This window comes from Pavona decussata, unplaced genomic scaffold (assembly GCF_977016875.1).
Source record: "Pavona decussata unplaced genomic scaffold, jaPavDecu1.1 SCAFFOLD_93, whole genome shotgun sequence".
NCBI classification, from domain to species: domain Eukaryota; kingdom Metazoa; phylum Cnidaria; class Anthozoa; order Scleractinia; family Agariciidae; genus Pavona; species Pavona decussata.
In genome coordinates, this window is record NW_028145510.1 from 1262540 (window position 1) to 1274853 (window position 12314).

Sequence of the window (12314 nt, forward strand, 5' to 3'; positions counted from 1 at the left end):
TTGTTTCACACAAAGCTCTTTGCGTTAGTAGCCAACGGATGAATTCAATTCTGATCACAGTATAACGAGCCATTCAATGTGAAATAGTTTATTGAGGAATGGTCAGTCAGTCATCAGACAACAACAATGTGTCCTAATTGCCGGTTTTCACTGTCACGCCATTGCCGTGTGCGTGAAAAAAAAATTGAAACCATTCCATGAATGAAATCAAGAAATTGACAAGTTATAGATGATAAGTAAATAAGAAACCTGTCCAAGTGTCAGGTCTATGCGGTATTCCATACTTGAGTTATTTGACAAAATGTTTCACACAAATTTATAGAGTTTAGTATGGAGACGCCATGTTGGTGTCCCTCTGAGGGACACAAACATGGCGGCCGGAAATAGGAAAAAACATCTGGAGTTCATATTTGCCAGAAAAGAAGTTTGTTTTCCCTTGTGAATTTTCGAATGTTAAGATAAATATTTCTCCTCAAACTTAAATTGTTTAGAATGAACAAGACAATTTTAAGATACGGAACAGCTCTGTCACGGCCGTCCTCTTGACTATCACGCGCGATGAAAACTCGGAAATTGTAACTGTTCTATTTTCAAAAGGAAGTACGACATCGAGCTAAGAAATTGTGGAAAGACATATTTTTAGGTAATCTTTCCTTGAATGCGGGTAAAAATTTTGTAGGCCTCCCGGTTTTGAATTCTGGAATTTGGAGACGTCACGTAAAAACCAAGAATATATGCTTATTACAACATAAGTCTAACTTGAAAAGCTTGAAACATTAAGTGTACCACGCCAGATAGGAAAAACCACTAAAAAAACACTCTTTAGATGTGGCCAAAAAATATGTGGAAACGTATTCCCCATCTAATGCAGCGGCACGGAACCTGGAGGAAGAGGTACAAAAAACCCTTAACTCTATAGAAAAAATTTAACTAAATTTGAAAGCAGCGAACAGGAAGACTGACCGAGCTAGAATGATTAATATTTTCCGCTAAAACAGTAAATACTCAAAACTGTCCCTTGAGAATACTAAAACCTCTCAATCGTGCCATCAGAATAGTAATTTCTGACTAATTCGTTCCTTAGTCACTCAACCGTCAGAAATTACATTTTTCGTGGAGCACAAATCGGGCAAAATTGGTCGAAAATTTTCGCGTAAGTTTGAAGTTCACCAAACTAAAGTAAAAGATACCCAGGCGAAATTAAAAAAAAAACGTTTATGGTTTTATGATGCTGGAAGAAAGTTCAACAAATCCCGATTAATTGCTTTCTTTCCCCCGAAATGTTGAGTCAAATCAAACAATAAAAAGCCTAGCAAGGAAGTGCACTAACGAGAGGCGCCAGTCGATGTACTTTTCATGTAAATTTTTGTTCAAACTTCTTCCTCTAAATTTAACACTCCAAAGCATGTGCTGCAAAACGTTGTAAACGAAAGTCTCATTGGGCGATCTGAAAAGAACCCAGTTTGTATTTTATCCCCCTTAACGACGTAGAAAGAAATTAAACACACTTCCCTGCAAACACGTGAACCTGCCATACACTATTTCAATTATTTATAATTGCTTTTCAACTAAATGATGATGCTTTTGTTTCCCATTTGACGTTCTGCCTGTGATAACCAGGCACACCTATCTTAATATCGAGGAAGGTAGCTTCTTGAAGTGAGATGACAAAAAAAGCATATATTTGGTAATTCTGTTACCTCTCCTTCCTCCGACAGCTCGGCGGGACTCAGTGAAAAATATATATCTGTGTTTACACCGGGTTTTTAGCAAATATTAGATTGTATAAAGCAAATATTACCGGAAACAGTGATTGAACTAAGCTTTGCTTTTGGCACTCACCAAAGACGTTAATTTACCAGCAACATTAAAGGACATGGAAAAATGAATGGACTCCATTTCGTCCTCATGTGTTACCTGTCGCTATTTCAAGTTATAAAAACTAGAAGTGAATCGCGTCGAGGGGAAAGATCTCAGCGAGGATTCCCGTCACTTTTACAAAAACTACACCTCCAGGGTCACAGATAACTATTCCGACTGCCTTGATTTGTGCATCGATGATCCAAGTTCCATGAGCTTGAATTTCTGGCTGGACATGAATCAGTGTGATTTAAACTCTCATACGAGAGAAACCTGTCCGGCCTGCTACATGGAAGCCCCTGTCTGCTATATCGGGATGGCCCGATATACAGGTAAAATGGGAAAAGCGAATTTTGAATATTTTAAACGTTTAATGTATTTAACTAACGTTTTAGAGTTTAAAAAACCGTTGGATGTTTTTCTATGTATACATCAATTGTTTTACCTAACAAAAGTTGCTTACTCCGATAGACACCAACGCGATCTTTGTCCTGCAGCTAACTGAAGAATTTCGATTCCACCGTAAAAGAAGGCAATTACCGATTGATCCAGATGGCGAGGGAGGTCTAGCTGAGAGCCATTTATAGTCTATTGCGAGTTGACTAACAAAAATGGTGTTGACGTGACACTCATAAGTCAAGACAGTGAAAGCAGAACATCGTTGGATGGATGTGAATCGGCAGGGTGTTACTCATGTGAGGGTGTTACACAGGAGCGAGTCCGTCTTAGCTGGTGAGTCTCACAGCGATCTCTTTACAGCAATCGCTGTCCACAGTTCTTTATGCACTATTTTATTTATACCAGGGATGTATTGCCCAGAAGGACAAGGAGCAGTGATAAACTTAGACTCCCGTCTGTAAAATTAGAATGTACGAAAAAGGCCTTTTTTATCATGGCTGTGTAATTTTTAATCAGAATTTTTAATCAGATTCAGATTTTTAGGTTTTACTTCATATGATATTTTATAGCTATTTTTATTGTACTTAATTATCATTATTATTTCCACTCAATTTAGTTTATTGTATATAGGGCCTCTATGGATAGCAGTTTTTGAAATAAAGGTTTCTTATCTTTACATTGTGAACAGTTTATCAAGTATGAGTGCACTTCAGTTTTTTTTAAGAATGAAAAAAAAAATGATGCAAGCGGATGGTGGGTGTCACGTGATTCTACTAAGATGACGTATTGGGGCGGGGCATCACCTTAAGCATCACCTGGCAGTGGCAAGTGCGCATGCGGGATGAACAACACATGTGCAAGTCCTAATTACGGTTGTAGCTGTGATGTAAATGATATTGTATGGCGGGAAGACAGCGGTCCCCTTACTGACAAGACGCATCTTCCAGTTAAACAGAGGTTTGGGGATACTGGCAGTAGCTTCGAGCAAGGTTACCACACACTTGGAAAATTACGACGACGGCGACGGCAACGAAAAAGTTACTTGAAAATATTACTTTATTTTATTTGTGGTACTTCGCGATTATTTCAACCCATCTAACTCATCGAGTTAAGAAAGAGAATGAAAAACTTATCGCCGAGTGCTAACGTTCTCCACAAAAATAGTATACAAATAAGAATCAAGCAAAAGTAACAAGGATTTTGTCTTTAATGGCAAATAAATAGCTATTAAATATTATTAACAAAAATCGAAAAGATAGCAAGTTTTTGCGCAAGCTTTCAATCCTGGACATAACTGAGATGGCGTGGTAGGTCTTGAGTCATTAAGAGTATTGTCGTGCAGACCTGCCGTCATTTCCTTGACGGAGCATCAGTAGTAGCGGAGCTCCGCGCGCCAGAAGCGCGCGCGGAGCCCCATTAATAAGAGATTTTGGTAAACCCATGTATGCGAAAAATTTTGGTTATGACGTCAGTGTCCGTCCGGCGTACGTACGTCCGCACCCCTATGTAAGCCATTGTGAAATGTCACACTCAACCTGTGCGGCAACCCACGTTTTTTCGGCGGGAAGTGGGATGGCTTACTTCTTTTAGAAAACAAACGAGAATTTTGAAGAACACTTATTTCTTGTATTCATTAAATATGTTGTCAAACTACATATGTCGAGAAAGCAGGCGACTAATAAGCAAATTTGAAGAAACAGGCGAAGAGTCAGTTGAAAACAAACATGTGGTGAGCTCGGTGAGTAAGCAACTCGCAAGTTGCATAGAAATTAAATGCATTTTTGCAGGCAACTGTCTATAATTTTCCATATTTAACATACTTTAAATTATACACAAATACTTAAATCGTTGCCATACGACAAATATTCGTGGGTATATTAATTTTGAACATTCACAGAGCTATTCACAGAGTTATGTTTTGTGTTGAACTTGTGTAATTCATTCGCAGGGCACATTTGTAAATACGCAGTAAACACTTAAATATTTCGGACCACAACCAAACGTTATTTTTCCTGTATTCTCCTTTTGTTAAAGTTTACTTATAGACTTGAATTATTTCTGTAGGAGAAATATTCACAGAGTTATGTGTTGTTTTGAACATTTTGTGTTGGACTTCTCTAATTCATTCGCCATTCGCAGCGCATAAGTTTTAACGCTCTAATTTTAAGCACTCACTGAAATATTTCGGACCAAAACCAAACACTATTTTTCCTGTATTCTCCGTTTGTTAACGTTTACTAAGAGACCAGAATTATTTCTGGAAGAGAAATATTCACAGAGCTATGAATTGCTTTGAACATTTTGTACTGGACTTGTGTAATTCATTCGCAATTCGCAGTGCATAAGTTTTGTAAACACGCTCTAATTTTAAATTAAAGCGCTCACTGAAATATTTCGGGCCACAACCAAACACTATTTTTTCCTGTATTCTCTGTTTGTTAACGTTTACTTAGAGACTAGAATTATTTCTGTACGAGAAATATTCACAGAGCTATGAATTGTTTTGAAAATTTTGTGTTGGGCTTCTCTATTTTTTCATTCGCAATTCGCAGCGCATAAGTTTTGTAAACACGCTCTAATTTTACATTAAAGTGCTCACTGAAATATTTCACGCCACAGCCAAACATTATTTTTCCTGTATTCTCCTTTTGTTAACGTTTACGTAGAGACTAGAATTATTTCTGTAAGAGAAATATTCACAGAGCTATGAATTGTTTTGAACATTTTGTGTCGGACTTGAGTAATTCTTTCGCAATTGCAATTCGCAGTGCATAAGTTTTGTAAACACGCTCTAATTTTAAATTAAAGCGCTCACTGAAATATTTCAGGCCACAGCCAAACATTATTTTTCCTGTATTCTCCTTTTGTTCACGTTTACTTAGAGACTAGAATTATTTCTGTACGAGAAATATTCACAGAGTTATGAATTGTTTTGAACATTTTGTGCTGGACTTGTGTAATTCGTTTTAAGCGCTCACTGAAATATTTCGGGCCACAACCAAACATTATTTTTCCTGTATTCTTTTCTTAAATTTTAGTTAGAGACTAGAATTATTTATTTAGGAGAAATATTCCTAGAGTCATTAATTGTTTTGAACATTTTGTGCTCGTCATTCGCAGTGCATATTTGTGAACATGCAGTACGCCCTAATTTTAAAGTAAACGTTCAAATATTTCGAACCATAACCAAACATTATTTTTTTCTTTATTTCTTTTCTTGTAACGTTTATTATGAGACTATAAATATTTCTGTACAAGGAATATTTACAAAGAAATAAATTTTGAAACAAATATTTTATTTTTATCCGAGCGGCCAAATTGCACGCGTGGAAACATTACGTGGGAGCCAAATTTTCTTTATTGTACGCATTTTAAACTTTAACAAATGCATTAATAATTTCAACAGGAGAAATATTTGAGAGAGAGCGTAATTTTTTTCATCCACAAGTGTTTTATACTCTCGAAGGTCATCGGAATTCAGCAATGTGATCTCGCACGATCAACAAGAACAGCTTATGGTTCAAAACATTTTCCGCTGACGCGTAAAAAGTTTGCTTGATATATATAACTCAAGGCGGGATGAAGAATTTGTAACGTTATTGCGTTCATACAATAAGCAGACTAGCATGTATATAAATGCTATTAAAAAGGAATTGTGGACCTCCGCTTTTAGGCTTGGCTAAATATATATATTTTGGGATGTGTCACACGTGGCTAGACATGTACTGGCGGGACTCAAATACAGACACTCATATTTAGATATTCACTTTTACAGTACGGAAAAATCACATCAAACTGTAAAATTAATATATGAAGGTGTCGTTGAGCATGCTGCACTTTGTCTACTGAACTCTATTAATAGGCCATTTCCGAGTTACAGTTTATTTTTGGCTGATTAGGTCTCTTGTAGATCCTACGTCAACTGACAGCATTATCGTTCGCGGTCCTTTGCAGTTTTCACGTCTACTTTATTTTTTGGGGCCGTAGGTCTTTACAGATCCGATATGCTGTGCCTTTTAAGCATGGTTTTGTCCATGCGTTTCAATGTTAAGATGGTTTTGGCCATCTACATTCAGTTGACTTTGCGAGACAGGAATTCGATGCTTTGTCTGCTTTCTCCCTGAGGCACGTGGTGTGGCAACGCGTGATTCGGGGAGCGGGCAGGTTCAAAGTACGAAACTTGATAGGACATGGGTTTTGTTGCATTTTATTTGAGCTGGCCCTGTCGCTGGTTTCATATAGAACTGCTACACCGTGCTGACGAGTTCCAATAAGAACGAAACAGCTGTCCACGGTTGCAGCCCTGTTTTGTCGGTTTCTGTCGGGTTGTTGTCTCGCAAAGTCAACTCTTTCACGTAGTATCAGCCTTGCAGTTTGTGTTACAGTTTATTTTTGGCTGATTAGGTCTCTTGTAGATCCTACGTCAACTGACAGCATTATCGTTCGCGGTCCTTTGCAGTTTTCACGTCCATTTCCGAGTTGCTGTGACCCTCATTAAGAAAGCGAGGCTAAGTGCAAAAGTTTTTCACATAAAAATTAGTCCTTTTTGCATATGAATGAAAACTAATTTTCATAATAAAATCTTTGCACTTATCCTCGCTTTTATAATGAAGTTCACAGCAACTCGGAAATGGCCTATTAACAAAAAGGATAAAAGAAACACAAGGCAACAACAATTCTTCGTGAAGAAAATTAACCAAACGAAAGTTTGGTACGCTGCAAATAAATTGCTTTTTGTTGTTAGTTTAAGTTATAACTGCTGTAAAAGCTGAGTTCCATAATTACTATACATGTGATTACCATACTTACTTCTAATTACCATTACCATAATTACCAGCTGATTGCCATAATTACCATTACTAAATACACAGATCAAAAGACAAAAATGATGCCTAACAACTCTAGAAACTAATTACAATTTTACTAGATGGCGTTGAAGGTAAATAACATGAGGCTTAAGTCGTTTCAGACAATCCTCTTTGCGTTAGTATTTTCGTGGAGCAAATATCGGGCAAAACTGGTGGAAAATTTTTTTGCGTAATTTTAAAGTTCTCAAGCAACTTGGCTTGGTAACAACCTCCTACTCTCCGTTGATAAAAGAACTCACACAACCAAGTAAAATTAATTTCTAAAATTGTCGGACTTCCTTGATCGAACGGAAGTCTTGCCAAGTGTCACGTGACAATCCTTGGCTGATGATGTCACATGACTTGTCTTTGTAAATGGGGAACGTAATACTTCAAAGTTTCAAAACCTTTTGTCAAAATCACCAGTAAAATGTTCAGTATAACCGTACCTATGTCACCCCACCTTTAAAGCGGAGATTTTTATATTGATCTCTCTTTTTGTGTCCTATTTTCCCTTAGCGCGTGGAAATCATTAAAAGGCGGAATTGATAAAAGCTTTACTAGAAATTATCGAAAAAAGATTGATGTAATGTAGCTTTCTGTACCCCATTTTTCACTTAAGTTCATAAACGTTAGAAGTCGTTTTCAGGTCGCGTGACTAAAACTCAATAAAATAACTCATGTAGGACCCGATAAGGATGCCGAAAACAAACTGTTTGCTAAGTTTCAAAGGAATTGGACAACTGCTTTCCGTCCAAATACTAATATGACAAATTATTAACCGGAGTCAAGCCTTATATATGCTTGACTTCGCCAAATTAAAGTAAATAACACCCAGGGGAAATTAAAATGGCATTCACGGTATATGACACGCGGAAAAAGTTTAACAAATGCTGATAACTTGCTTTCTTTACCTCGAAATGTTGGGTCAAATCAAACAATAAAAACCTTAGCAAGGAAGTGTATTAATTAACGAGAGGCGCCCGTTGATGTACTTTTCATTTAAATTTTAAATTTATCACTCGAAAGCATGTACTGCAATGCGCTGTAAAACAAAAAGTCTCACAGTTTGAACCCAGTTTATATTTTATCCCCCTTAACGACGTAGGAAGAAATTAAACACACTTCCCTGCAAACACGTGTACCTGCCATACACTGAACTGATTGCTATTTCAATTATTAATGATTACTTTACAACTAAATAACGATGATTTAATTTTCTTTTTGAAAAACGTCACAACGCTGCACGTTCTACCTTCAATAACCCGGCATACCTTTCTTAATTTCAAGGCAAGTAGCTTCTCGAAGTGAGATAAATAAAGTATATATTTGGTAATTCTGTTCCCACGAGCTCTCTAAAATACGACAGCTCGGCGGGACTCGAGCTGTCGGAAAGAATATATATTCATGTGTTGATAAGGATATTTAGCAAATATTAGACTACATAAGGCAAATATTACAGGAAACAGTGATTCAAATTAACTTTGTTCTTTGGCGCTCACCAGAAACGTTCAACAGAAAGATGAAAAGGCATGAAAGGGAAATGAGTCGACTCTATTTCGTTCTCGCGTGTTGCCTGTCGCTGTTTCATGTCACACAAGCCAGAAGTGAATCGTGTCGAGGAGAAAGATCTCAGCGAGGATTCGCTCTCTTTTACAAAAACTACAGCTCCAGCGTCACAAACAACTATTCCGACTCCCTTGATTTGTGCATTGATGACCCAAGTTGCCTGAGCTTCAATTTCTGGCTGGACACGAATCAGTGTGATTTGAACTCGCACTCGAGAGAAACCTGTCCGGCCTGCTACATGGAAGCCCCTGTCCGCTATATGGGGATGGCCAGATATTCAGGTAAGAAAGTAACACCAACGTTTGCGATTTAATAGCATTAATTACTCCCTTTTAACACAGCCAAGGGGCCGACCAGGAAACTTTGCAATTATTCCAATTCGTTCAACTTGTACAATGTATCCCAACTATCCGATAACAGAACAGGTGAGAACGACGTTGAAGTTGAGAGGGAGAATGAAAAATTAACCGTCGTGTGCTCACGTTCTCCACAAAAACTTGGATTTGGCCATTTCACGTTTTTGTTTGGTCGAGTATGTGGCGACGAAATGTACCAAAATTGATAACGCATGTGCAGGGCCTTTGTTTTTCTCATACAAAAAAAGAAATCCCAGGGTATAAAAACAACAGAGGGCCAATATTCTCAAGTTGTGTTTATTTTTTATTCGGTGGCTGTATAACAAATCATTTAATGTCTGGCCACTCGATAAATAGGTTTTTTTTCCCCTGAGTCTCGACTTTTCACGGAATAACTCGACAATTTGAATACTAATTGGAGCTTAGTGTGAAAAATAAAGCAGCGTTCAGCGGTTCCGAAGAAGTGCACGACACTTTCATTCATTTTTGCGCATAAAGTTGCATTTATTCAAAACACGTATACTGTTAAAATAACTCAGAGCTATTTGAAAAAGATTCATCGATGGGTAAGCTACCAAATCGTTTCGTATTCGCTAGAATCCATTTCGTCTTATTAATCCTGGAAACAATTAAACGAAGCTATATTTGCAATTAGAAAAGAAAGTTAGTTTCTCCTCTGAAGAAACTATGGTACTGCGTGCATGGGAGAGTAGAAATAAACGTTGGCTTTATCAACAGAGTTGGTGAGGCAATTTGGCCACCGTCAAATAAAATAAATAAATAAATGAATAAATAAATAGATAAATAGATCACTTTATTTTTAACTCTAACCTTAAAAGTGTCAATGTCTTTAGCGCAGAGCACCAATTGGGGACACTTTCCAAATCGAATTGGAATTAGGAAGTGTTGGGTTTTGATAAGAAGGGAAAGCCGGAGTACCCGGAGAAACACCTCTCTGAGCAAAGACGAGAACCAACAACAAACTCAACCCACATATGACGCCGAGTCCGATAATCGAACCCGGGCCACATTGGTGCGAGGCGAGTACTCTCACCACTGCGCCAACCCTACTCGCTATACAAGAGATTCGCATGCTGACGTTTCGAGTGTTAGCCCTTCGTCAGAGCGAATCTATGGAATTATTCGTTGCGCAGTACATTGTGGTAAAATGCAAAAGAAAGCTGATTAATCCTAGCTCTACAAACCCTGATTATGCTGTTGCCCATCGCTCGCTGCGCGCGCTCCACATGTTGCAATAATTCTAGAGGAGAGGAGAACTATTCATTGACAAAACGTATTGCCAAAAAGCTCGCATACCTTCACCTCACGGTTAATGTGAAATTCTGGAAGGTTTGGAGAATTTTTACGTAAGCGTAAAATAATGTTACTGAGCTATTTCGGAAAAGTGAACGCAGTAAACTCAAAGTGTAAACGTACTAAATAGAGTAGACACATGGATCATGAGTTTCTCATCAATTGCTATCAGTTTGAGTCTACAGCGAATGTTTTCCCCTTTTTGTAAGACTTTTTTCAAAAAAGTAGATCTCTTTCAGCTTTGGTCAATCATGTCCTTTCTACTTACAAATCACATAGGTGTTTAAAACCTTCTGTTCTTTAAAATAATAAATGAGTTTCAGTTTCTAAAGTCGCGAAAAGTAATATCTTTACCGCCATTTTCTAAGCTTACGCAAGAGAAATTAAGATCCCAGAAGGTAACCGGGCACCTGTCGCTCTGCCACAGAGCTAAATTCTCCAAAAGCCCTTCTACAATTGGCTGCGTTTCAACGCTTTGAATCTGAAGGAAGGGAGAATTGTCACGGTTTCTTTTCATTACGTTATTTAGCAAATGATATTTGTTCGGATTTTTATTTGGTTACTTCTACAGACAACAACTTGATGTTTATGCCAAAGTCCTGCAGCGACCTGAAGAATTTCGATCCTACAGCAAAACAGGGCAATTACGCTATTGATCCAGATGGCGACGGAGGCCTGGAGCCATTCATAGCTTACTGCGATATGGCTGATAAGAACGGAGTTGGCGTGACAGTCATCAGTCACGATAGTGAAAACAGAACATTGGTAAAAGAATGTGAAGGCAAGGGGAATTACACACGTGACATTCATTACACAGGAACGAGTCTGCATCAGCTTGCGAGTCTCACCAGAGTCTCCTCACACTGTGAACAGTTTATCAAGTATGAGTGCAAGAATTCCCTCTTGCTTCGCAATATGTATGGGTGGTGGGTGTCACGTGATTCTACTCAAATGAACCACTGGGGCGGAGCATCTGAATGTGGCAGGTGCGCATGCGGGATGAACAACTCATGTGCAGACCCCAGATATGAATGCAACTGTGATAAGAATGATGGCGTGTGGCGTGAGGACAGCGGTCTCCTCACTGACAAGTCACATCTTCCTGTTAGACAACTCAGGTTTGGCGATACTGGCAATAGCAGCGAGCAAGGTTACCATACATTGGGGAAATTGAAGTGCTATGGTAGGGTATAAACGCTAATATCCTATGTTTCTGCCGTCTTTACATTAGTGTATCTTGATATAATTCTCTCCATCTGTTAACAAACGGTAATCTTAAACCTGAACAGTTGGCTTGCAATGCTTTCGGTTAATTTTCTGTCAATTCCAATGCTACGCGACTTTCTAAATCGGAACCCACATCATCAAAGTCTTTTGTATGTCGAGTTTGTTTATCTCAGGGGAGGAAGTAAATGGAGGCGAAGTTTTTGAACGAGCACGTGAAGGAGTATAGTCAGCTGAATGATAAACGCCAAGAAAAATTACCTGTAGAACTCAAGAAACTCGAAATTCTAACGAAGCCACAATTTGATGGAACCAAACAGAATATCAGAATATCAAAGTAAATACTCGGTATTACCGCTCAGCTATATTATAGTCACCTGTTATAACACCTCACTGAAGATACAAGACTTCAATAAGGATTCTTGATGGTAACTAGCTCAAATTATTGACTAAGAAGAGCTCACTGCTGGGGGGACAACATTGAATATTAACTTGTAAGCTAATTTTCTTGTCGCCATCGAAGTGGTTGTTAAAATTAGCTCCCACCACTGAGAGGACTTTCGGAGAGTTGCTCGTTAGTAGTTGATGAATCTTCGGTTTCTTTACAAATAAATCCATTGCCATTTTCAAATAAAACATTCCCATCGCAAAGAAAAGCAGTTGGCTAATCTGTATCTGCACTTTCAGAGCTACCTTCGTTCTTCCATCGACAGGTTTTCTTCGCTCGCTCGAGGCGTTCGCTTAA

At 38.3% G+C, this 12314-nt stretch overlaps 1 protein-coding gene across 4 annotated transcripts in view; it reads left to right on the forward strand.

Annotated features, from left to right (window-relative positions):
• Positions 1 to 11539, forward strand: part of LOC146473494 (contactin-associated protein 1-like) — a 131524-nt gene extending 119985 nt beyond the window's left edge. Inside the window, exons 1-3 of one of the 4 annotated variants that reach the window (XM_085118167.1) lie at positions 8899 to 8964; positions 9307 to 9321; positions 10943 to 11539. In XM_085118167.1, the coding sequence (XP_084974293.1) occupies positions 8914 to 8964; positions 9307 to 9321; positions 10943 to 11539 (663 nt within the window). In that variant the 5' untranslated portion in view covers positions 8899 to 8913. Of the gene's footprint in view, positions 1 to 8611; positions 8965 to 9306; positions 9322 to 10743; positions 10758 to 10914 lie in introns of those variants that run through there. The other 3 variants (XM_085118168.1, XM_085118165.1, XM_085118166.1) reach the window with 3 other exon arrangements.
• The last annotated feature ends 775 nt before the right edge of the window (positions 11540 to 12314 follow it).